Source organism: Condylostylus longicornis, unplaced genomic scaffold, assembly GCF_029603195.1.
Source record: "Condylostylus longicornis isolate FDR11 unplaced genomic scaffold, ASM2960319v2 ptg000004l, whole genome shotgun sequence".
NCBI lineage: Eukaryota > Metazoa > Arthropoda > Insecta > Diptera > Dolichopodidae > Condylostylus > Condylostylus longicornis.
In genome coordinates, this window is record NW_026577973.1 from 16,700,843 (window position 1) to 16,725,295 (window position 24,453).

At 26.2% G+C, this 24,453-nt stretch overlaps 3 protein-coding genes across 3 annotated transcripts; 1 reads left to right on the forward strand and 2 right to left on the reverse strand.

Moving 5' to 3' along the window:
• The first annotated feature begins 13,544 nt into the window (after positions 1–13,544).
• LOC129613522 (general odorant-binding protein 99b-like) lies at positions 13,545–14,090 on the forward strand. Its single transcript, XM_055527632.1, has 2 exons — positions 13,545–13,629; positions 13,704–14,090. Exons 1-2 carry the CDS (start codon positions 13,591–13,593, stop codon positions 14,088–14,090), a joined length of 426 nt encoding a protein of 141 aa, XP_055383607.1. The 5' UTR covers positions 13,545–13,590.
• A 2,813-nt stretch (positions 14,091–16,903) lies between these two features.
• LOC129612362 (general odorant-binding protein 99b-like) lies at positions 16,904–17,545 on the reverse strand. The gene is made up of 2 exons (XM_055525921.1): positions 17,453–17,545; positions 16,904–17,323 (listed from the first exon to the last, which is right to left on the reverse strand). The coding sequence occupies exons 1-2, from the start codon at positions 17,489–17,491 to the stop codon at positions 16,943–16,945; spliced, it is 420 nt and encodes a 139-aa protein (XP_055381896.1). The 5' UTR covers positions 17,492–17,545; the 3' UTR covers positions 16,904–16,942.
• Positions 17,546–23,207: 5,662 nt separating this feature from the next.
• Positions 23,208–23,724, reverse strand: LOC129613557 (general odorant-binding protein 99a-like). Its single transcript, XM_055527675.1, has 2 exons — positions 23,686–23,724; positions 23,208–23,594 (listed from the first exon to the last, which is right to left on the reverse strand). The coding sequence occupies exons 1-2, from the start codon at positions 23,722–23,724 to the stop codon at positions 23,208–23,210; spliced, it is 426 nt and encodes a 141-aa protein (XP_055383650.1).
• Between the last annotated feature and the right edge of the window lie 729 nt (positions 23,725–24,453).

Sequence of the window (24,453 nt, forward strand, 5' to 3'; positions counted from 1 at the left end):
AATGTTAATTAATAAATTTTAATTAACTGAGCCGATTTGAATAAAAGAATTATAATGTTTTACAAATAATAATAATACAAATAATAAGAGTAATTCAAATTTCAAAATTACTAAACACCCTGTACTACTCATAATATGGTATCAAGGATTATTGTTCTTCAATGTTTTTATATAAATTGTATATTTGACCCTTTTAATATTGTTGCCAACTTCTATTGAAAAGAAATTTTTTTTTTGTTTTTTTTTTCTTTTTAGAAAAACCAAAGATTTCTGTGTTGGATGCGTTTAATTTATTAAAATTATTTATGACACATGTCCTAGGTATTGTTTTCTGAGAACAATGAAAAGAAATATAATGTGAGAGAAGAAAAAAGAGATAAAAATTATACATGACTGCAACAGTCAATAATGTTAATAAAAATCAGATACAAGAACGTATATATATATATACCTATATAAACAGGTACATTTCAATTGGTTAACATATGTGTACGTCTATATAATATATATTTGCAGCGGTATATTATTGAGAGAAAATAATCCTTAAAAATATTGAAATTAAAAACAAAAATATTTGGCGCTTTCATTCATAAACTTAAAATTAGAAAATTTTTGAAATTTTTCATTATTTCTATTTCAATTTTTTTTCATTAAAATATAGACAACGCAAATTTTTACTCTTCCTTCAATATGTATATAGTGCTATTTATATACATATTTAAGGTTTATGTAGGTAGGCAAGAATACAATTATTTATTCGCCTTGGTAATTTATAAAGAGATTATTTAATACAATCATAATAGTGAAATAAAGCGAACCATGGTAAAATATATTTAAATTAAAATATCCTTTTTATATCCTTTTCACTTTTGGTTTGTTGGTTCACTAGAATAGTATACTATTTATGATTATGATGAGAATGATAATAATGATGATGATTTTTTTCACGATGGGGTTGATTATTTTATACAAATAACTGTAAACAGTTTATTACAGTACAAATTTCCTGTATGCTTTCATTATGTATTCAGAGGGAAGAGGGTGTGTATTAGTAAATTTTATTTGTACTTTTATATGAAATATGTTTTACTTGCTTAAAATTTTCCTATTAAATGGGGTTATGAACATTTTTCCTCAGTTGATGAATTTTAATATTTGTAAAATAAATTTTATAACAATAAGGTGTTTATACCGCATCATAATAATATAATGATTGATTATGATGATGATCTTGATGATGCTTATAATAAAAATATTTTAAATAGAAACCAAAAGTAACACCAGCAAAATAATTTTTTATGGGGTAATATTTTTTAACTTCAAATTATTTTTAATCTTTAATATATAAGAACAAAAAATTCAATTGGAAGTGTTTAAAATTTTATTTGTATATTGGAAAATATGTTTTGGTGACATTAATCTCCTTTGGCAAGGATTATAAAAAGGCTAGAAAAAAAATTTTTTTTTTCGTATCTTGAAATTTTTTAATATTATTTGTTATTATTGTTTCTTGGGTTTTTTTTTTTCTTTGCATTGTTGAAATTTTTAAATGTGATGTTACGAAATTTATTGTTATCTATATTTAGCTGGTTAAAAGCACGTGCATACATAAATTATAGTCAAACAGTTTTCTTTTTTTGTTTATTTCAAATTAATAATTTTTAAATGATTTTATTAGTAAAATTTCATAATTAGAAAGAGAAAAAAGGATGAAATTATTCTTTTTGTGATTAATTTTTCAATTTTATGAGAATAGAAAATTGAATTCGTTTTAAACATGGACGAAACTATGATGAAATGCAAAAACATTGTAATTATTAAGTTTATGAAACTGGTAATCGTAGACCAAATCACCGTTTGTTCAGATGATGTATAAAAGTTTCAGAAAAGTATAAAATCGTTGTTTTAATTTCGTTTTAGTATCTACTTTGCCTCACATTAAAAATTCGTAAGAATAGTTTCAGTTTATTACAAGCTGCTTATACTTAGTATTACACAGTTGGAATATTACAATAGTTAAACATTGCAAGTGAAATGCCTTAAAAATACCAAACATTCCGTATAACAAAAAATTTCATCCCTTATTCGTTGCTTTCAATACTTCAGGATTGCAATACTTCACTTTTGAATTTTAAAATAATCAGTTTATTTTAATATCTTAAACTAATACTTGTTTTTTACAAAAAATATTAAAATGAAAGAAAAACTATAAAATTTTTTAATAGAATTGAAATTAAAAAAAGGATTTTAATTTCTCATTACATGTCAGTTCAAATTTTAACAATTCGTTGAATTATCGAAACTAATTTGCATAATAATATGAAAAAAAATGCGTTATGCATTCAACACGAATTTTATATTATTAATTCTTTGTAGGTATTATTAAATTTTTAATTCGTGCTTTGTTACTTCAGTATTTCTAAAATGTTATCCTTAATATAGTAATAATTTTTATTGCATTAGCATATTATAAATTTTGCTCTCTTAAAAAGTGACACTATGTCAAATCTGTTAAAAATGCGAGAAATTAAAAAAAAATATTCTTTCTTCTGACCTGTCACTTTTAATAATTTTTTATGTTGTTTAACGCAAATTGTACGTAAATTGCAATTATTTGAACAATAAAGAGATTTAATTTTTTAAAAATTTGACAATACTTCTTATCATTGGAAAAAAATCTCCAATTTCTGTGGGAAAATATTTAGCTCATTTTTATGACGGTGCTTGAACCAAAATTATTTCTAATCTGAATGAAAGCAATATTGAGCTTTCTATTTCAATTCAATTCAACAACAAATTTCAATTGAAACTGATTGATTTAAAATCAAATTAGTTTCTAGATATTTAAAAATCTTGTAAATTAATCTTCGTATTTCCGAATTTTTAAATAAAATTACAAAAATTTAAAAATTTTAAAATTTTTGTTGACATAAAACTGCGTTATCAATGCGGTAGACAACATTATAAATGCCTTTGTTTCAGAAGAATTAAATTATATTGCATATGTTCAGGCGAGAATTCTCAGTCTAATACGTAATAATAATTAATAATGTTATGTTTTATTTTAATGGCTCCATAAATTTTTGAAAAAGAAAAACTGAAAATTTTTAAATCGAAACGTTTTCATTTCAATTTCAATATTAATTTAAACAAAAAGAATGTGTCAAAATCATAAAATTTCCTTTGTCATAAAAATTACAATGACATTTTTAAAAAATCATCCAACTAGAAAATATAATTGTATATAATTGATTTACACCAATATTTTTGTTTATTTATAAATTGATTTTTTTACATATCCATGCGTATTACACTTCAAAAACTCTTCATATAATTTAAATAACAGCAACAGCATAAATGGTTGCGAGCGATAAGAATCAAGGCGTGAAAATTCTTATTAATCATAAATTCAATACAAAAATGAAAAATTATAAAAATAAATTAAGATGAACAAAAAAAAATCATTTTGCTTGAAAAATTGAAATCGAATCATCCTAAAATTATAAAACGACACTTTTTTACCCTAATGTTCTGGCGTATGTATGCACTTAAATATATACTAATATACATACATACGAGTACATATAAAAATCATAGAAGCTCTCAAGCTTGAAAATTTTGATTGCCACATTGTAAAGGAATCACAGAAAAAAAAACATAAATTGAAAATTTTTTCTAATTGTAGGAAAATTTTATAAAGAGACCAAAAGCATAAGAAAAAAAAACTGACTGAAGTACCAAAACAGTTAATGAAAAATAAATTATCTGACTTTTTTTTTTGTTATAAAAAAGAACATAACATTGACATTTTAATTTCACCAAATAGAATAAACAAGCGAAAAAAAAACGCGAACAAAAGTGCTACAGAAAAAATCCAATTTAAATTTGAATAACCAAAGAATACTTTTTTCCACATTCACAACACCAGTAGCCATTTATCCTTAATAATGAATGAAATCCAAAAATTTAACACTCGGCCTTGATTGGGTGCAAGAGGAAAAGTGAGAGAAGTGTAAAAATGTATTTTATAAGAAAAGTAGATTGGTTTTTTGTCAAAAATTATTACAGACTGTAACGTCCTTGAAAAGTGATTTCGGTTTCGTATAGCCGATTTGTAAATTAAATTTTTTGAATGCTTATTATTGTTCGCTCTATATTGATATAGAATATTTTATAAGCTTTGTTATTTTCTTCTTTTGGAGGATTAAAACATAACAATTCGCTTTATAAAAATAATTGAAAGAAGTGCAGCTCCATACTTTTAAATGCTTTCATTTTTTCATTTTTTTGAAATGGTAATTTATTTTCAAGAGAATATTTCATAGAAATACAATTGCTATTATCTCTTGATAAGCGCGTTGAAGCATTTGGTGTTGAGGGTAACTTAGAATGTGTCATAATTTTAAAAAGGAGAAACCTGAAAGTGGAAATAATTTAAATTTGAACATAATTTAAGTATGAAGAAAAATGAAGTATGAATTTAAAATTAAAATAACTATTAATAAAATTTGAAAATTTTAAATATTTGTAAAACGAAATAGGTACACATACATAAAGTATATCTGGCCAATAGCCTTGATAGTGGTTTATTAGATCGATTATAATTTTATATTGTAATTAATATTTGTAAATAAATAAATAAAAAAAAAATATTATATTTTTAAAATTTCAATGTAATAAAAAAAAATCTCATAATAATAAGCACATAACCGACCGCAATGTGTATTGTTTAGTTAAGTGAAGGTGTTACAGAATATTATAAAAACGCCTGTTAAATACTTCTTTCCAATTTTTAGGGCATTAGTAAGGTTATAGCTAACATACTTAGAAAAATGTAAATTTGGCTCTTAGTAGAGTTTCGCTTTGTGCCACCCGAATTCCCTGAAATGCTCGCCAGTTAGTTTCGGTAACAATCAGAATTCAAACATCAAATTTCAAGAAATTCCATCAGCTCGTTCCGTAGATATGGTAAATGTAAAATCGGCCCTTAAATAAGTTTCCGAGCCTTGATCTTTCCAAAAAAATTGTAAACTGTTTTAACACCTCGAATTTGAATATTAAATTTCAATGAAATCGGTTGATTATTTTCTTCATATCAAAAATGTAAAACAGGCCTGCTGAAAAGTGCAGTTCCCAATGCCTAATATATCCCAAAAGTTGATGAATCTGTGCCATAGCCGAAAAAAACTTACATATAAAATTTCATCAAAATCCGAACTTGAGACACGCGCGTGCACACACAGACCGATCTGTCACCTCTGACGGTCTGAAACCTCTCTAACAACAATTTATTTACACTTCCCTACTATGGAGTAGTACGTTCCCACCGAAAACTCGATATGCAAAATTTGTTGCCTTCACATAACCTCCTTATTGTATGCAATTACGGTCGGTAAAAAAAATTCGGGTAAATTAAGTTGGAAGTTCAGAACAAATTTTAAAAAAAATAGAGTATACTGCTCTTGAACTCAATGCGGTGAATTGCATAATTCAGAAAATGTAGGCAAATTTCAAAGAACAAGATTTTTAATTAATTTTCAAAATCTAATAAGAAAATTAAGTGAAAACTAAAGATTTGGTTTTTTTTTAAAATTTATAACATTTGATAGTTTTATCAATAATCAATGTATCTAGAAAAATCGAATTATTGAAATTCCTCTCAAATCACACTAATATTTTAATAAAGCAATTAATTCAATTGAGAAACTACGAATGTATAAAAACTGTTATAATGGTTACATTAATATTTTAACCATAAGTTCATTTAGAAGGTTTGTTAAACTAATTTTTTGAAACTTCAATTATAGGTTTAAAGTAGATTGAAACATGTTTTGCCTTAACTAACATAAAATTCTCAAATTAGTTAAAAATTGAATTTCTAGATAGAATAGAAAAATTTAATGAATATTTTTAATTTCCAATTGAATAAATAAAATTCATTACAAAAAAAATGGCGACATAAAATTATATTAGAGCTATAAGAGATTTCATATAAACGCAATATATTGCGATATTCAGTCAGAACTGCACTGTTTTAATGTTATTAGAAATAAGTATAAGTAGAATAGAGTAACCGAACCATTTTGTTGATAAACTTTTCGAAATTATCTCTAGCGAAATTATTATGGCTATATAGGCAGTATTTAATTATCACTATATACAGACGAATAATTTTCAAATTTAACAACAAACTTGTTTTAAAAAATAAATTTTCATAAACCATTACAAACATTTTAATTTCTATTTCAATTTCATCAATATTTATATACCTTCATCATTGAAATATATCTACGTATTCATTCGTTTTTATTTACAAATAAAGCACATATTTTTATTATTAACGTGAGCTTTCAAATAAGTGCATAACACAGGTACACAATATACTATATGCATATTAATTATTATTGCACAAATCTTCGCATATAGCTTAAAATCAAATTTTTTTTGCTAAATATTAAAACGCCTACAAATTAAAATTTTCTATTCAAAAAGATTAATAAAAAATCATATTTAATTTTCTTTCCATATACAGGGTGATTCTGAAAGGTATACAACAACATATACCATCGGTTAGAGGATCGAAGATGTGCAAAACTCTTGTTCCGAACTGGGTGCCAAATCTCAAGGGTTTCGGTTTAACTAGAATTAATTTCAATTTAATATTCCTTATCCAAAAATTTTACAAATTTCTCAAAACAAACACCAAATTTTCCTAAGATTCACCTAATTCGGGAAAAATTTAGGTTTTTCTTCTTTCAAATCTATTTCTATTCAATCGCATATTTTAAATCAATTGCTTTACTGGAACACCTCTTTAGTTGCATCAACCGTACACCAATTTTAGTTTTTCTATAAATTTGTTTAAAATTTTTTAATCCCATTAAATTATTTATTAATTATTTATTAACTTCATAACTTACCATATCATTTACATACTCCCTTTTGTACAAAAAAATTAAATTTTCCTATGAAAAAATGTCAAAATTTGTATGCCATGTCTTTAAAATTCGCTCAAGCTGGTTAATTTTTATAACTTCAGATGACAAATGATGTCTAGATTTCGAAAATATTTTTTTCAATTTTTTAAATCGCATCCAGTCTGAGAAAAATGCAATTAAAAATTTCAAACCATATAGGTACTATTTCTTATAAAAACTGGCGAAAATTAAAAACCTATAATTTTTTTTACCAAGAAAAGTTTCGAAAAAAAATTTTTTGATTACTAGATTTTTTCTGCTTTTCCTAAAAAAAAATTCTAGTTCAAAAATTTCAAATTATTTAAAATCAATTTTTGTTTCTCAAATTAAAAGTTTGTACTCGTATAAAATTTCGTTTCAATTTTATTGTTATTTGTTAAATTTCAATAAAAACATTAAATTTCAGATTTTTTATCAAAATAACGGCTCTTAAAAATGTCAACTGTGTTTCGAGTGACTCTTGGCATCAAAAATTAATAAGAGTTGGTAATTACAGCGCTTAAAATCAATAAAATTCTAAAATAGTAAAAAATTAGGGCCTTTAAAATCTTGACATAAAAATGGTTTTTGTGCTATATCTGCTGTACCATAAAAATTTTTTTAATGTTTGAGGAATTCAGTTAAAGTTTAAGAAGCTGGGAAAAATTCTATAAAAAAAATTTCAAGGTTTCGAAAAATTTCTTGCGAAATTACCTGCATAGTTAGAATAAACTAAAAAACTAAAACAAGAGAAAAATTTGATTTTCCCTAAAGTTTGAATGCTTCGTATTTCGAAGGTACATAAAAAAAAGAATCAAGCAGCATGTCTGAAACTGTTTGATTGAAGTTCCTATCTTTTCAGAACGGAAGTTATAATAAAAAAAACTCGGATATTCATTAAAATCCGTGGAACTTGAAAACCCTTAAGATTTGGCACCCAGTTCGGAACAGAAGTTTTACCTCTAACCAATGGTATAATGTTGTTGTATATCTTTCTGAATCACCCTGTGGTAGATATAGTGGGATAATTTGATTTCTTGAATTTATTTTATCAACCATAAAAAATACTGAGGCAATACAAGCAAAAAAAATTAATTGAAATCCAACCATTAAAAATAATTCATAGTAAAAATGAATAATAATAAAAATTGCACCTTATAATATTGAAAAAGTTATGACAAAAAAAACACGCCTCATTTCTTCAAATGAATCTCATAAAAGGTAAGTTCAATTACACCATTACACCACTTTGTGACAGATTCATATGGAATAAATTAGAACACAATATTTATGTACGATGAAATTATGCATAATATAATTTGCATTTCAACGACACATCATTACAATTACAATGCATGAAAATAATTATTATTTGAATTCGATTTCAAAAAAAAAAAATTAATGTTTTATTACAATTTTTATAGTGATTTAATATTGTTGTTTTTTTTTTGTGCTGAATATCCTTTCAAAAATAAATGCTCCCTACCTATTACCTACCATCTTGTATTAGATGGATCATGAAATTTTTTTTTACACTTGCATAAGCTTGAAATCATATTTACACATATTATAATCGATGAATATGGGAAATATACCGTTATTTAGTACATTCACAATCAAAATAATAAATGAAAATAGAAAAGTGCTGTTAAAATTCTAAATTTTCTTTTGTTTTTCATATTTTCTCTTTTTTTTTTACCTTTAATTTTTATCAATAAATTTTTACTTTTCCATATACGTAGGTGTACACATTCATTAGTGTACATATGTATGTATATGTATGTGTATATTTCTTGAAAAATGAAAATTTTGTAGGGGAACACAAAACAAAAAAAAAAAAACAAAAAACCAATAAACAATAAAGAAATTTTGAAAAAAGTTTTGCTAAAATTTTTTTTGGTTACTGTTTTTGTTTTCGTATAAAAGCTATAAAAATGGCAATGACTTTTAAAGATTTTCAGAAAATTTTTCATGTATGTCATGCACATATGAATACTATACAATGTATGCCTTAAAATTGATAAGCAAAAAGTAAAAATTTCGAAAATTTTGCTTTGAATTCGAATGAATTAACTTTGAAAATTTTTCAATGTTTTCTTTTCTACCAATTTAACGAAGCGCTTTTAGAAACAATGCAAAAATGTGGTAAAAATTGATACGATAATAATTAAATAAAAAATTTCTACTATAATTATTATAAAAAAAATCCAATTAAATGCGCAAAATTCTTTACAAATATCGTTTAAATGTTATGATACTTATTCAGAATAGCATTCGTTTCTAATATATTTCAAAGTGATTTTAAGTAAAAGAAGTTTTAAGGTTTTAGATTTCAATTAATTCAACTAGTTCAATTGTTAATACTTATACATATTTTGTTTTTACCCAACTACTCCTATATAGTAAATGGAACAACGATCAGTGAATAGCTAACCACTCCTCTATAGTGAATGGAGTAATGAGCAGTGAATATATTCGCATTCCTAACACCTTTTTCTTACTGAAGGAAAGTTCTAATAACGATCAATTATAGAAATAGTAATAAGACTACTATTACTGACTAATAAACACTGGACCTGGTGAAATACCCCTGGGTCTTACATATTTTTTAGGAAAACTTATCACATATATAATAACTATGATATTGAAATATTAAATATAATAACAATATAGAATAAAAACATAATTTTTATTTCACAAAAAAAAAGTATTAAAAAATTTCATGATTAATTCATCGGTCAAAAGTTGAAGAATAAAATAGAAAATTGTTCATAATTATTGAACATAGCAAGATTAACATCATATAAAGCTATATATCGGATGATTCCTTATTAAAATTATTGTTTGTATATAGTAGTTTCGAGCGTACAACAACACACTGCTTCAAATAATGTGCAAAATATTAACCAAACGATGAATTTAATTAGCCCAAAATTTTGATGCATTTTGCAGTAATTCAAAAGATAAAAAAATGTAGAGGAAAACAAAATTTTGGTACTGTATTGATGTGTCATCTGTTGTTAATTTTTTGAACAAACTTTCTTAAAATGCTATTTATTATTATTGTATTTCAAGTCTTGTGGAATTTTATTTAAAGCCTTATTACTCTTTTTTTAAGTAGCATGAAATTAAAGCTCTCAACTGACCTAGGTAAAAATTAATAGAACAATTTATAAGTAACGATTGTAGATAAGAGCAACGATTTTCGGGTAATGATATTTTTTTTAAAAACATGCGGAGATGGAAAAACTTGCTTCAATGACATTAGACCTGATGAACCATCCCTGTATAAAAAAGACATTTATAAATTCGTGATCTTTACAAATACATTTTTCTAACATACTTGAATCTCTAAAACATTTCATATTTCAAATTAATTAAACTTTAAAATATTAATATGTCACATTTTTAAAACAGACAAGTTCTTTCAGAATATAAAGCTTAACAAAATGGTAAATTTTTATGAGTATTTAATATAGAAATGAAATTAAAACTCAAATATAAAAATGGCGTATACACAAATAACATAAAATATCGAGAAAATTTTTAGTAAAAGAAAATTTTTGACAAAATCCGCGGGTTAAAATATTTGCTACAGTTATAATACTGTCATGGCAATATTAAAAATTAAATAGACCTAACCAATTTTATAATATTTCACGTGATACATACAACATATTATTTGTTATTCAAATATGAACTATAATTTTAAATTAATAATTACTTAAATAACCCTACACAAGGAAATGTCAGTGTAGGCACTTTAATAAATAAAATATAAGAATAATAAAATATCAAAATATTTTTAAACTCTTATCAATAATTTTTAATAATATATTTAATATTTATATTATTATATTTATTTTGAATATTATTTAATTTCTCCGATAAGGAATAATCAACGAAAAGAGAAAAGAAGTGACAAATAAAATAAAGTAATGATTTTTTTAATGTTCTATACTCATATCAAAATTTCATACTTTCTCATATATAAGAATATTAAATTAAATAATCAAAGTCTATTAAGTTATCAGTAGGTGTTTTTGTTACAGTTCATAAAGGTCTCTATGAATATTTAAAGGAAATTTTTAATTATTATTATAATTAAACAAATGTATGTATATATATATATATTTGTCCAATATGTATAGAGAAAAATAGAATTTCAGAAAAAAAGAAAATATTCAAATAACCAATTTATTATTTTGTATAAACTATAATTGATTTTGATATTTTTTAGTGAATTTGTTCAAAATTAAAAAATCCCACGCTTTAATATAAATGACTTATGCATAAATGCATTTACAAATTACATCACAAATAATTATGAAGATCGTTAAATTGCAAATGTTATTCAAAACAATTATAACTTAATTATAATCTATAACTTCACAAACACGTATACCCAATTCTTGAGACGCTTTGTGTAAATATTTAAGTGTACCCACATTCACTTATTGAACTAACAGCTATGACATCAGACTCATTAAGGGACTTAGAAAGGTCTTATTAGAATATTTCGAGTTTTTCGCAAAATTCATTTTGTCGAAATAATTAATCAATATCTCGAATGAATAGAGAATTAATATTATTACATTTATTAATGTTAATATAAATATTAATATCTTTTGAAAGAATTTGTGGACACTGATTTTATATGAAGTAAAAGATTAATAAAACACAGACATTGATTTTATTTTATTGAAATTACAGCGATGTGAAATTGGAAGTACCAATATTTTTGGTACTTCCAATTTCACATCGCTGAAGCCTAAATACCGTTCTAAAAACGATAAAAGCATTTTTGTAATTTATTTTAGATTTTCATAAGTTTCGAATGAACGAAATAAGGAAAGTTGTGTTGGTAAGAATTGTCGCTTCAAATTGAGGGCCAAATTTCCCTTATTACGCATATTATTACGCACGTTATATTTTTATCTGCTTGATAAGGAAAATAATTCCAATTTCCAATTTTCATCTAAACAAAAGAGTTTTTCCGCCTCTCTTATTCACTTGATTAGATCTGCCAGTATTACTTTTCCACAATTTATTGTAATGAAACCGGAGACATAAGTTTGCAACCACTTAAGTTTTCACTGCAGAACAGCACAGAAAAATTAATGGTTTTCTGAATTCTTCAAACAGTTTTTTAATAAACGCTAAAGTTGCATTGTTTTTTTAAACTTTAATTATCTAATCTAAATTTCCAAAATTAATATTGAATCTTGCGTTTATTTTGTGATAAAACTGTAAACTGCCCCAAATTTCTAAAGGCAAATTTTCTTCCAGCAAACTATTTACGTTATTAACTAATTGAGTAATGCTTCTTTTAATTTTTTGGTTCCTTCTTCAAAAAGTGTGAAATAATTTTTTATTTTTACAATTCTTGTAAAAAATTTCCTCCTTTTTATCACTTTAAAAAAATTTTGAAAAATGAGTTTCACTCTATCCGTCCGTCCGTCCATGAACGTGTTTATAAAACTTCTACACCCTTGAAGATAGAAACCTGAAATTTTATATGTACATAGATCTTTATCAGAAAGTTATTTCTGTAGAACAAAATTTTTACCTATCTCCCCCCTCTAAAAGTTATACCGCCCTAAAACCCTAAAAACGGATTTTTTTAACTCTTTATTACAGTGAAGCCATAAGCATTTTTCAAATTTTGCAAAAGGTAGAAGAGAAAAAAGAGTAGAAGGGCAGAAGGGTAGTGGCTTGTTTCTCCTATCGCGGAATACTATAGTTAAACTTTAAAAACACAAAATGGTTGTCCAAATTTACCGTTATATAAAATTAGTTTTTCAAAGTTCTTGAAGTAATTATTTTGCTTAGATCACACAATTAACCCTTAAAATCAAGCATTATGTTAACCCCACTTTATATTAATTTTTGCCTTATTTCAAAGGCTGCACAAGTGTAGGTTCATCTTAAGTATATGATATCCTAGAAGTAGTTTTGTATATGAACGAAAATAATTGTAATAGTGTAGTAAGTATACATAGATTGTTTTTAAAAGAAAAGTGCTACTATACAAACCATTGGTTTGACCCAACTTTATTACATTTTCCCGTTGCGCAAGCTTTAACTAAGTTTATCTCTTACAGCTCAAAAGATGGAATAAAATAAAACCATTTACAACTTCTTAAAATTTTAATTGCTGAAATAAAGTTTAATTCAAATTTCTGTCACTTTTTTATACAACTACGAAAACAATTACTTTACGAATGTGGATGATTGAAAACATTTCATATTTATTCGGAAACAAAAATATTACGAATAAAGCATTGAAAACCAAAGCATTAAAAACCAAACCAAAGCATAAAATAAAGTAACATAAAAACGAACTTGATAACCTACTACCAAACATTACAGATTTAGCAATTATTTTAATACTAGTTAAGAGTTTTTTATTAGTTTTTTGCTCTTATACTCACGTATACATACGCACGTCCATACACATTGTAATACATATTTGAATTTTGTATTTGAACCCATTTGAATTTGAAAAAGAGTATTAATTATTAAATAAACTAAAATTTTGCTATAAAAGGCTCAAAATTTATAATTGAATTTAGTGTGATAGGAACCTTTCGAACTAAATTTTTCTTAAATATATTTTAGAAAAAACTAAAAAATGAAATATTGCATTATCTTTTGTTTGTTTATTGGAATTGTAAGTTTTTTCTTTACTTATTTTATTTGTAAATAATATGCATCGTATATTGTATACCTTTTGTCAACTTTAAGGCATCTGCACGTCCTCATGGCTGGGTGAAAAAAACACCCGAAGAACTTAAACAAGTACGTGCTGACTGCTTGGAAAAATTCCCTGTTCCAAAAGAAACCCGTGAACTCTTCAAAAGATTTGAATATCCTGATGAAGAAATTGTAGAGAAATACGTTCATTGCGTTGCAGCAGAATTACAATATTTTGTTGAACCTGAAGGTTACATTGATGAACATTTGGAAACACAATTTGGAACTGACAAGACCCCAATAATAAACAAATGTATCACATTCAAGAAAGATCATCCCGACTGGACACTTGGACATTGGGCTTTAAGTGATTGGAAATGTTTAGTTAAAGAAGGTTTGATCACTGAAGAATACAAAAACACTGTTATCGATCATTAAAAATTAATTAAAAATAAAAAAGTTAAATATTATTTCCTTTCCAATTTTATTTCGATTATTTAAATTGAAATTTTTGTATTTGACACAAAAGATTTTTAAGTAATTAAGAAAGACAGTAGGTAGATCGACCGTGTCAACTCTGTTGTACTTGTATGATAAATGCAAGTTAGAGGTTATGATATTTTTTAATTTGCCAATATCCTTTACTTTGACACAATGACTTTGTTATTTTTATATTTCGTACTCAGCTTTTGCATTATAGCCTCACCAAAATCTTAACACCCATACAATCTAAATAAATTTCACTTATAAAAATGGCCAAATTACCATACTCTTAGCAGTTTAACAGTTTCTTAGACAGGACTGGGTTTAAAATAGAGTAATGTTCAGAAAATTTCAACGACTTTTGTCATAAGTGATGATTACTTATTACTATCTAAATATTTTCAATCGTTATTCAATCAATATTTGTTAAAGCTTCAATCAAACTGATACTAAATCTTTTCAATACTGTTACGTCTATAGTTTCTGAGATATGTGCAAGGAGCTTGAGAAATTGTATGGAAGATATCGTAAGGACACATATAATCTTAACAACTTTTACAGAAAATAATTGTCGTTTCAATAGTTTTTCATGTGTAGCTAAATAACTTTTTCGTTATATTGTCATACACTACCCGGATTGAACCGCTCATTTGATCACATTCACTTTAAAAAGAGCTTTTTCATTTATTGATATGTATATACAATCTCGGAAAATTTAGTGAACTTTACACAATTATTTTATAATTTACTGCTTATACGAATTCAAAACATAAGTGCCTATAACTCGGTGATATAAAAAGAACGGGAAATTTATAATACCCTTCTTACATACGTTTTAAAGGGTATAAAAAAATATTGAAATTAAATACTCACGATATTTTAACTATGGCATGGTCATGATACATACACCCATATTCTCTACAAGACGCATTACTTAAAGTAATAGATTTTGTGCGATGATATAAACAAAATGTTTTTCTTTAAGTAAAATCGAAACGCGAAATAATGTTAAAAAGTCCAATGCAGTATCATTTTCATCCTTTTTATTATATATTAAAGAAATTCTCTCACATTTTTCTCTTAATTTTCCATTTTATAAAAGGAATTTAAAAAATTTCACGAAAAAATTAAAAATCTATTAATAATAGCATTGAGGTTTGAAATTTTTTGTACTTTCAAAGTACTACTTCGTTTAAAAGATTCCAAATTTCATTGTTGTTTAAATGTAAATATTTTCAGCGTTCTGACAATCTCAGAATCAAATCTCATATCTCAATCTTTAGTATATTATCATTATAATGGTGTGCAACTACAATAAATCTAATGTGGTCAGCACATAACCGACCGCAATGTATATTGTCTAGATTAGTCAAGGTATTCCAGAAGATAACGAAAATGCGTTTTAAACAGTTCTTTACAATTTTAAAGACACTAATAAGCTTTTACTTATATAGAAAATTGAATTTGTTTATTAGTAGAGTTTCATTTCGTGCCGTCCGAATTATACGAAAAGTTCCTTAGTAACTTCCGGTAACAACCAAAACCTAAATAATAAATTTCAAGAAATTCCATCAATTCGTTCCATAGATACGGTAAAAAATGTAAAATCTGCCCCGATTTGGTTTCCGAGTCTTGATCTTTCCAAAAAAATTTATTGATTAATTGTTTTATTTTAAATTTAAGTCGAATTTAAATATTAGATTTCAACGAAATCGGTCGATTACTTCTCTCTATATACGCAAACATGTATATTTGGCCATAGTAAACGTCCAGTTGCTGATTTCTTCCAAAAGTTAGGAGTTTCCGAGCTCGCTCGAATTAGGCTTACATATGAAATTTCAAGCAAATCTGTTGAATATTTTCTTCATAATGATCAAAAATGTAAAACAGGCCGGCTAAAAAGTGCTGTTCCCGAGACCTTATATATCCCAAAAGTTGATCGTGCCATAGTTGAAATAAACTTATATAAAAAATTTCATCAAAATCAGTTCTAAAAATAGTTTATTTACACTTTCCTACCATGAAGAAGTGCGTACCCACCGAAAACTTGATATGCAAAATTTGTTGCTATTACATAACCTACCTCATTATACATACACAATCCGGGCGGTAAAGAGCGAGAATAGCTAGAGAAAAATCAATTCTGTGATGTCTGCATACAAATGTTTTCTTAGAAGCATAATAAAAGTTGACAAAATTTCTAAAAAAGGTAGAATATTGACTCTGTTACTAAATTTGTTGAAAATTCATATTGTCGTAAGCTTTCACGCAGTTGTTATTAGACGCATTAAAACAGTATACTATTATGGTTTATCGAAATAGTGACCCTGTGCCATTGGCTTCATAGTTTACGAGCAAGGCAAATTTAACCAACTCTTCAACAAAAATAAATTTTAAATACAAAATCTTTACTTTTAAATAAAAAAACTAAAATTTGAAAACTCATTTTAATTACCTAAGCAATTCTATCTCCCGAAAACAGCCGAGTGTGTAAAATAAACTTTATGTTTATTTATGTTCAATGTTTTTTAACGATTCTAGTTTTCTTAAATTCAAAATGGTTACAATTTTCTTTTGAAAATTACAAAAAAAAATTCTGACAAAACTCTAGAGGGTGTACTACGGGGTCTACACAATTTACTTCTTGTTCTTGTGCGTTAAAAATCCTTTCCAAGATGAATTTTATTCTTAACTTAAATTACATATTGAACTAATAAGTTGATTCTTGTTCAATCCGTTTAAATAAAAAGAGGTTTATAAAATTTAACTGTGAAAGCGTATTTTATTTTTTCATAAATTTTTTAATCTCAATTATCAATGTTCTTGTATTCTTCGGTGATTAAACCTTCTTTAACTAGACATTTCCAATCACTTAAAGCCCATTGTCCAAGTGTCCAATCAGGGTGATCTTTCTTGAATGTAATACATTTGTTTATTATTGGGGTCTTGTCAGCTCCAAATTGTATTTCCAAATGTTCATCAATATAACCTTCAACGTCGACAAAGTAATATAATTTCACAGCAACACAGTGGACATAATTCTGTACAATTTCATCATCAGGATATTCAAACTTCTTAAATAGTTCACGTGTTTCTTTTGGAACAGGGAATTTTTCAAAACATTCAGCTCTTCCTTGCTTTATTTCTTCAATACTCTTCTTTTCAAAATCATGATAACGACCAAATACCTAAGAAGAAGAAATTTTAAAAGAATTTAATGTTAAAAAAATTTAAAAACAATTTTGAATTGGAGTTAAGCAGTTTTTCAATGCATGTATTTATTTTGCTATAGCAATAAATTTTACTACATTACTTACGGTTCCTATCAGAAGGCAAATTACTACACAGTATTTCATATTTAAAGCAAAGCGATTATGTTTTTGACCAAAAGTATGTCACAAAGGTATCTAATCAACTAGTTTCTTATTTTATTTTTAAGACCCTTTTATACTTAAATTTAACGATCATATGAACTATTATCAGTTAAAATTTTTTTTTCTTGTTTGTAATATTAAAAATAAGCCTATAATGTGTAAAAATATTTACATAATTATGTATGTTTTACTATTGTAAAAAAAATGAACACGCGTGTGCATATGTTAATGTTGTAGGTTATCGATCGAGTAACTATGAGTAGGTGAATTAAATCCTTATATAATTTGTATCTAATCAACAAGAAAGTGATTCTATTTTTAATAAAAACCGATTCTATTTTTTTGCACAATTTTTTTTTGAAATTGAAAAACAAATACAAAAATTCAAAATCTTTACTGAAAGATGTGACACATAATATACATACAAAATGTTTTTATCAACAATTATTCTAAAATCTTATAATTTAACAAAATAATCACTTATCGACTCAAGTGAATCACAAAAAAAAATCTGATGTGATCAGCACATAACCGACCGCAATATGTATTGTGTAGTTAAGTGAAAGTGTTACAGAATACAGTAATACCCCGCACTTACGTACCCTTTGGGACCGGAGCGTGTACGTAAAACAAAAATGTACGTAGAATGAATCTACTACTTTATTGATGAATAATATGTTTGAAACAAACTAAAACAATAAATATATAAATAAAAAGAAAAAGAGGGATATTATGTATGCAGTTTTATACTTTTATTTCATACGTTTTTATACTATATTTAACACTTAACGTGTATTAAAAAAACAAAACAAAAAACAAATTCATATACATACATATATAAATATCAAACAAAACTGAAATATAAAACATAAACTTCAAAATACATCAATACATAATTTAAATATAAATAATATTGTAATTGTTACGCGAAAGCTCAGAACACTGGAACTTGGATTAGCCCCGGGAGAGGAATGTTTGAGAATGCCGCCAGACCAGTCCAAGTTACCTCCCTTTAATACTGCCATCATTCCCAAAGAGGAAGGAATGTTGATAACGAAAAGTATTTAAACAGAATAAAAAGGGGAAGGGACGGTAGGAGGAAAATAAACGTATTTCTACTTACTGTGCAAGTTAATATTTCATAGAATTATTGTTCAAAGAAAAAAACTATACATAAATAAAAATAGAAAAAATAATTCTTAATACAAAAGTTTCGTTTTTGTTTTGTTCTTATTCCACTTTACATAGATTTTGTTTTGACTTGTTTCTACATGCATTCACTCATAACACAATTTAGGTTTCATAGAAATAATGTACACACATACAAAAACACGTTGTTACAAGTGTACATTCTCAATTTAGTATACATAATTTTTTTTTCCATAAATTTCAAAACCAGAAAAAATGTACTTGTACGTAAGTGTGAATCATTGTACGTATAATGGGCATTGGGGACAAAAATGAGATGTACGTAATAGCGAGGGTACGTAAAACGAGCGTACGTAACACGGGGTATTACTGTATATTCAAAATGCCTGTTAAATACTTCTTTCAAATTTTTAGGGCGTTAGTAAACTTTTAGTTAACATTCCTAGAAAAATGTAAATTACGCTCTTAGTAGAGTTTCGCTTTGTGCCATTCTCCGAAATGCTCTCCTATTAGTTTCGGTAAAAACCAGAACTCAAATATCAAATTTCAAGAAATGCCATCTATTAATTCCATAGATATGATAAAAAATGTAAATTTGGCCCCTAGTTCGGTTCCCGAACCTTGATTGTTCCAAAAAATTTATATGTTCATTGTTTTGACACCCCAAATTTAAATATTAAATTTCAAAAAAAAAATGATTAGTTATTTCTCTTTATATTGGCAAAAATCTAAAATTAGCCCGCAAAAAAGTGCAGCTCCTTATATTCCTTGTATATCCTAAAGTCCCAAAAGTGCCTTATATATCCCAAAATCATCGCAAAAAGGTCTAGTTTCTAAGGCCTGACATATTCCAAAAGTTGATCAATTCGCGGACATTGACAAAATAAATTGACATATTGAATTTCGTCGAAATCGAAATCAGTTCAGCCGTATCCTAAATACACGCGTACACATACAGACTAACGGAAAAACAGACAAATTGACCGACAAACAAAAAAACTGACCGACAGAGAGGTGACTGACCGACAGACAGACAGACCGACATCTTGTTAATTTTCACTTTCCTGCCATGGAAAATTTGGTGCCATCACATAACCCCCCTTATTGTATGCAACGCTGTTGGTAAGAAACACTAAAATATTTAATTCCGAATTTCACATTACATTTTTATAAAAAGTATAGAGGAAAACAAGTACATATATATGTACATATTATATAGTTATTTTAGTCCTAAATTCTTTTAATACTTTCATCGTTCTCAAATAAAATAGTTTTCTTCGAAATAAAGAAATTCAACATATCTGGTTTATTTTGACTCATGACTCATGACCTTGACCTTTCGCGTCAAAAAATTTTATTAAATAAAAAAAATAAAATTTTGAACTTTAAAAAATTTAGTTCATAGTAAATAATTGTATGAAATATAATTTTTTGATTGGAAATTTTAAAATTTACATACATACTCATATATCAAATTCGAACAAACGAAAAAAAAATCTGACATATAGACATTAGCTATCATTACCAATGCAATTTTTGAATGTTGAAAATAGTTCTATCAAAAAACTAACTCTTAAACTATTATTGAAAATTTATTACCTTCTTAATATTTCCTTCAGATTCTGTAAAGCAAAATACAGAAAGCCTATTTTATGCAAAAATAAAATTAGCAGTTTAGTATAATTATTAAAAAGGACAATTAATCTTCATCATAAGTGCAAGTTGTAAAACATCTGATGTGGTCCGTACATAACCGAATGCAAAAATTTTTTTCTAGCTTGGCGAATGTTGGTTACAAGATTTTGAACTAAATAAAACTATTTTTATTCATATACGAATATATTTTAAAGATTGCATACATCTAGGATGATCAATGTTTACAATCTTTAAAATAAAGCAAAAAAAATTATAGAGGCTTTAACAAAATATTTGAACTTGAGCGTTAATTACGTGAGTTAAGAAAAATAATTATATTTTTTAATGGCATGGCACAGCATTTATTGTTAGTTTTCTGCATTTATAGATAACGGAAAAGCTTGCAGTTTCAGAAATGTAAAGCGTTGAAAATGCAAATTTTACAAATTTGTAGTTGCGATAACTTGCGAGGTAATGAAGTTAGAAAAAAATTTTCTAACGAAATAAACTATTAACAGAAAAAACGAGATAAAAAATTTCTGTTTTCTCAGTGAAATTATATGCTATTTTCAAACCTATAACACACTTAAATTTACATTTTTCTTTTAAAATTTTGTTGTATGCAGCGGTTCACTTAGCAATCTTACAATTTTAAAAAATTAATACCTAACTCACCCCACAGTCTTAAAAATTTGTCTTTTCTTGCAAAAACAGAGATATTTTGCAAGAAAAAGCAAATAACGTAGCCTTTCTTGGAATACCACGACATTGTTACATTAAAGGAAATAAAGCAGCTTAAATAAATTAGCTAAAAATTGCCGATTCAGAATTTAAAATTTATCAAAATGACACAAAGTTTTTAATTCAAAATATTACGAGAAAAACAAGGATTGGAATGGACTGAATCAATTTGTTGTCACGAAAAAACTGAAGTACGGTAAACAGACTTCGCATCGGACATGGCAAATTTACACACAGTTTTATTTTTAAACTACCTCCAGGAAATCCTCCTACTTGCCGATGTATTAAAAATTTTTTGTTAACAACTGAACATGTTTTTAATGCATGTGCGGGTTGTCACCCAATGAGACCTTCTTATGCACAGAAAATATTAATATATTGAGAAAGAGTGATTTAAATTCATATTCAAAAACTATCAAATTTATCAATACCCAACTCAAAAACCCTGTAATAAATAAATTCTATATAAAAATAAAAATATTTCAATCGGAATAATTCGGAAAACATGAAGCATTGTTTTTGTAAATTATTGTGCTTCGGCATACTTTGAAAAATAATTTTAGTTTGGTTTTGGTGGCCTGCATATTAATATAATGTATTAACATACATATATGGCATTAGGTAAAACAATTAGTACTAGAGGACTAAACTTGCATTTTTTTCCTTTTTCTCTCCTAGGAGGAGTCCTATGTGCATGACATCATAGACAGTCATGCACCGTTTCATTGCGTCACAGAGTTTTAAACTAGGTAGGTGACTAGTTTTTTCTTTATATTAAATACTTAAGTTTATTGATATTTACTGTTGATTATTCTTCGCTTTAATATTGAGTATTATGAATAAATGAAAATTACCTGTATACATATTTGTTATTTTTATAAGTACTGTATATTAAAGCTATAATATAGAACATAACTTTTATAGTGACCTAACCGGAGTTGGAACTCGAGACCTTTCGGTTAATGGCCCGGTGCCATAACCACTGCACCAATGGTCAGGTTAAAACTTGCATTAATTTGAAAAGAAAAATTTGAAAAATTTTATAATATAAAACAAATTGTTATATCGCGTTTACGATAATTTAACATAAACGGAAAGAAGCGTTTTTAGGATATAAAAGATTTTTCAAGTTTGTGTACTTTTCTGTGAGAATTTAAAATGAAAAATACTTCTCCAGTTGGAATAAACATTTTAAACATCATATGGAATTCACAAGCGCACTAATTCTTTTCAGCTTTATTAATTTTTTCACTTCAATTTTTAAATCTTTAGAATAGAAAGCGGAAAAATAATGCAAATTTTGCATTGTATAATTATATATTGTACTTGGTCCTTATACTGTCCTTATATTTACTGTCCTTATAAATTTACTGCTATATTATAAATTTAAAGTTCATAATATTATACCCATTAAAACTAATATCGTGTTTTTAACTCGCGCAATTCATAGCTGGGTTCATTTTTAGCCTCGGATCAAAAATACCTACTTTTTCAAAATAAATTCTTTTCAGCATCTTCGAGTGCAATTTTAAGCAAATCAAACCATTAAAAACACAGGTTAACACAAAAATAAATAAAACAAATTGTGAAATTGAAGAACTCGGTATGTATTGTATGTTATTCTAACGAACATAATGTTTAGTTAATTTGTTTCACTTATTAGTAATTTCACCATATTCTCCAAGACACTTAAATCTCAGACTATATTCATGTTGTCTTATTTAAGATATGCATATGTACTTAATTGTATTTAGACGTTGATTGTTTGTTTTTCTATTTTTAAATTTATAGATATTATTATTATAAATTGATAGTTCGTATACGTATATAAGTTTGGCATTACGTTTTTAAAGCTCTGAGCGTGTTATGGTCTTAAACGCATGCATTATTATAAAGATTATTCTGGTCGAGTTAGTTTAACCTTGCCGAAGTTCGAGTGTTAAACATGATCAATGAACTTGACATTGATCTCGACAGATACTGCTATTCAATAGTATCTGATCAGCCAACCAACAAAATTTGTTTTTCTTTATGTCAAATATACGAAAATTATCTATTGAAAAAAAAGCTGAACTCTAATCAATTCGGATGGCGGTTAAAAGTAAAATTTGTAATCAAAAAGCCAATTAAATTTAGTTTTTTGTTATGTAATTATTTTTATTTAATAAATTTTTTAGTGTTCGAGAATGGCGGTTTTGTATTCTTCGGTGATTAAACCTTCCTTGACTAAACATTTCCAATCACTTAAAGCCCAATGTCCAAGTGTCCAGTCGGGATGATCTTTCTTGAATGTGATACATTTATTTATTATGTCAATTTTGTCATTTCCAAATTGTTTTTCCAAATGTTCGTCAATGTAACCTTCAGTATCAACAAAATATTGCAATTCTACGGCAACACAATGAACATAATTTTCTACAATTTCTTCCTCTGGATATTCGAATTTTTTGAAGAGTTCACGAGTTTCAGCAGGAACTGGGAATTTTTCAATGCAATCAGCACGTGCTTCTTTAAGTTGTTCTACTGTTCTTTTTACATAGCCGTGGAGACGTGCGGATGCCTAAAAGTTAAAACAGTTTGCATTTAACCGAATTTTATTTAAAATTTTTAGTTTTCTCAAATTTTTCAAAATAATTGTGAAGAAAACTTACAATTCCAACAAATAACAAAAAGATAATGCAATATTTCATTTTTGAAATGAGATTCTTTAGATTTTGTGTAAAAGAAATATTAAGTCTGAAAGGTACTCAATACACTAAATTCAAATAGAAAATTTTAGTTCTTTTATAGTAAAATTTTGGTATTAATCCTGTGTTTTTTTATTTTTTTTATTCGAGTGGGCTTAGATCTTGATAAAACAAAACTATCAACACCTCACACTTTCTTGCTTTCACTAATATATTAGTGATATAGTTATCAAAATATTTTTGCGAATATGCAAATTTTTTTTTTGAAAATGGCGATTATTGTTTTTTGGTTTTGGTTTCATTTTGAGTTTTCAATAGAAAGTAATTTTCATAGAAAAATTAATTTGGAAGTTTTTTGAAAAATTTATTGAATTTTCAAATCTAAATTTAAAAGTTTAACCAAAATTTTTATAAATGGATTCTTAATTTTTCTTACTTTTTCGCAAATATCTACGAAAAGTGAAATAGAGAGTTTTGGAGGTAATTTTATTTATATTTAAAAATAAAAGCCCCAAATTTGAAAGATTTTTTAATTAGTTTTTTTTCAGTTTGCCTAAAACAATCAATTTTGTAATCATACACGCATATGTACACACACATGCGTGTAGCAATAAAAAAATGGCATCTCGCAAAAATATTTTGATAACTATCACTAACACATTAGTGAAAACAAGAAAGTGTGAGGTGTTGATAGTTTTGTTTTATCAAGATCTAAACCCACTCGAATAAAAA

Excerpts from the sequence above, each read along its gene's own strand:
- LOC129613522 (XM_055527632.1), top strand. The coding sequence starts at position 13,591 with ATGAAATATTGCATTATCTTTTGTTTGTTTATTGGAATT. Across the intron at positions 13,630-13,703 it reads TTTGTTTGTTTATTGGAATT|GCATCTGCACGTCCTCATGG; the intron begins GTAAGTTTTTTC and ends GTCAACTTTAAG.
- LOC129612362 (XM_055525921.1), bottom strand. The coding sequence starts at position 17,491 with ATGAAATACTGTGTAGTAATTTGCCTTCTGATAGGAACC. Across the intron at positions 17,324-17,452 it reads TTTGCCTTCTGATAGGAACC|GTATTTGGTCGTTATCATGA; the intron begins GTAAGTAATGTA and ends TCTTCTTCTTAG.
- LOC129613557 (XM_055527675.1), bottom strand. The coding sequence starts at position 23,724 with ATGAAATATTGCATTATCTTTTTGTTATTTGTTGGAATT. Across the intron at positions 23,595-23,685 it reads TTTTGTTATTTGTTGGAATT|GCATCCGCACGTCTCCACGG; the intron begins GTAAGTTTTCTT and ends TTTAACTTTTAG.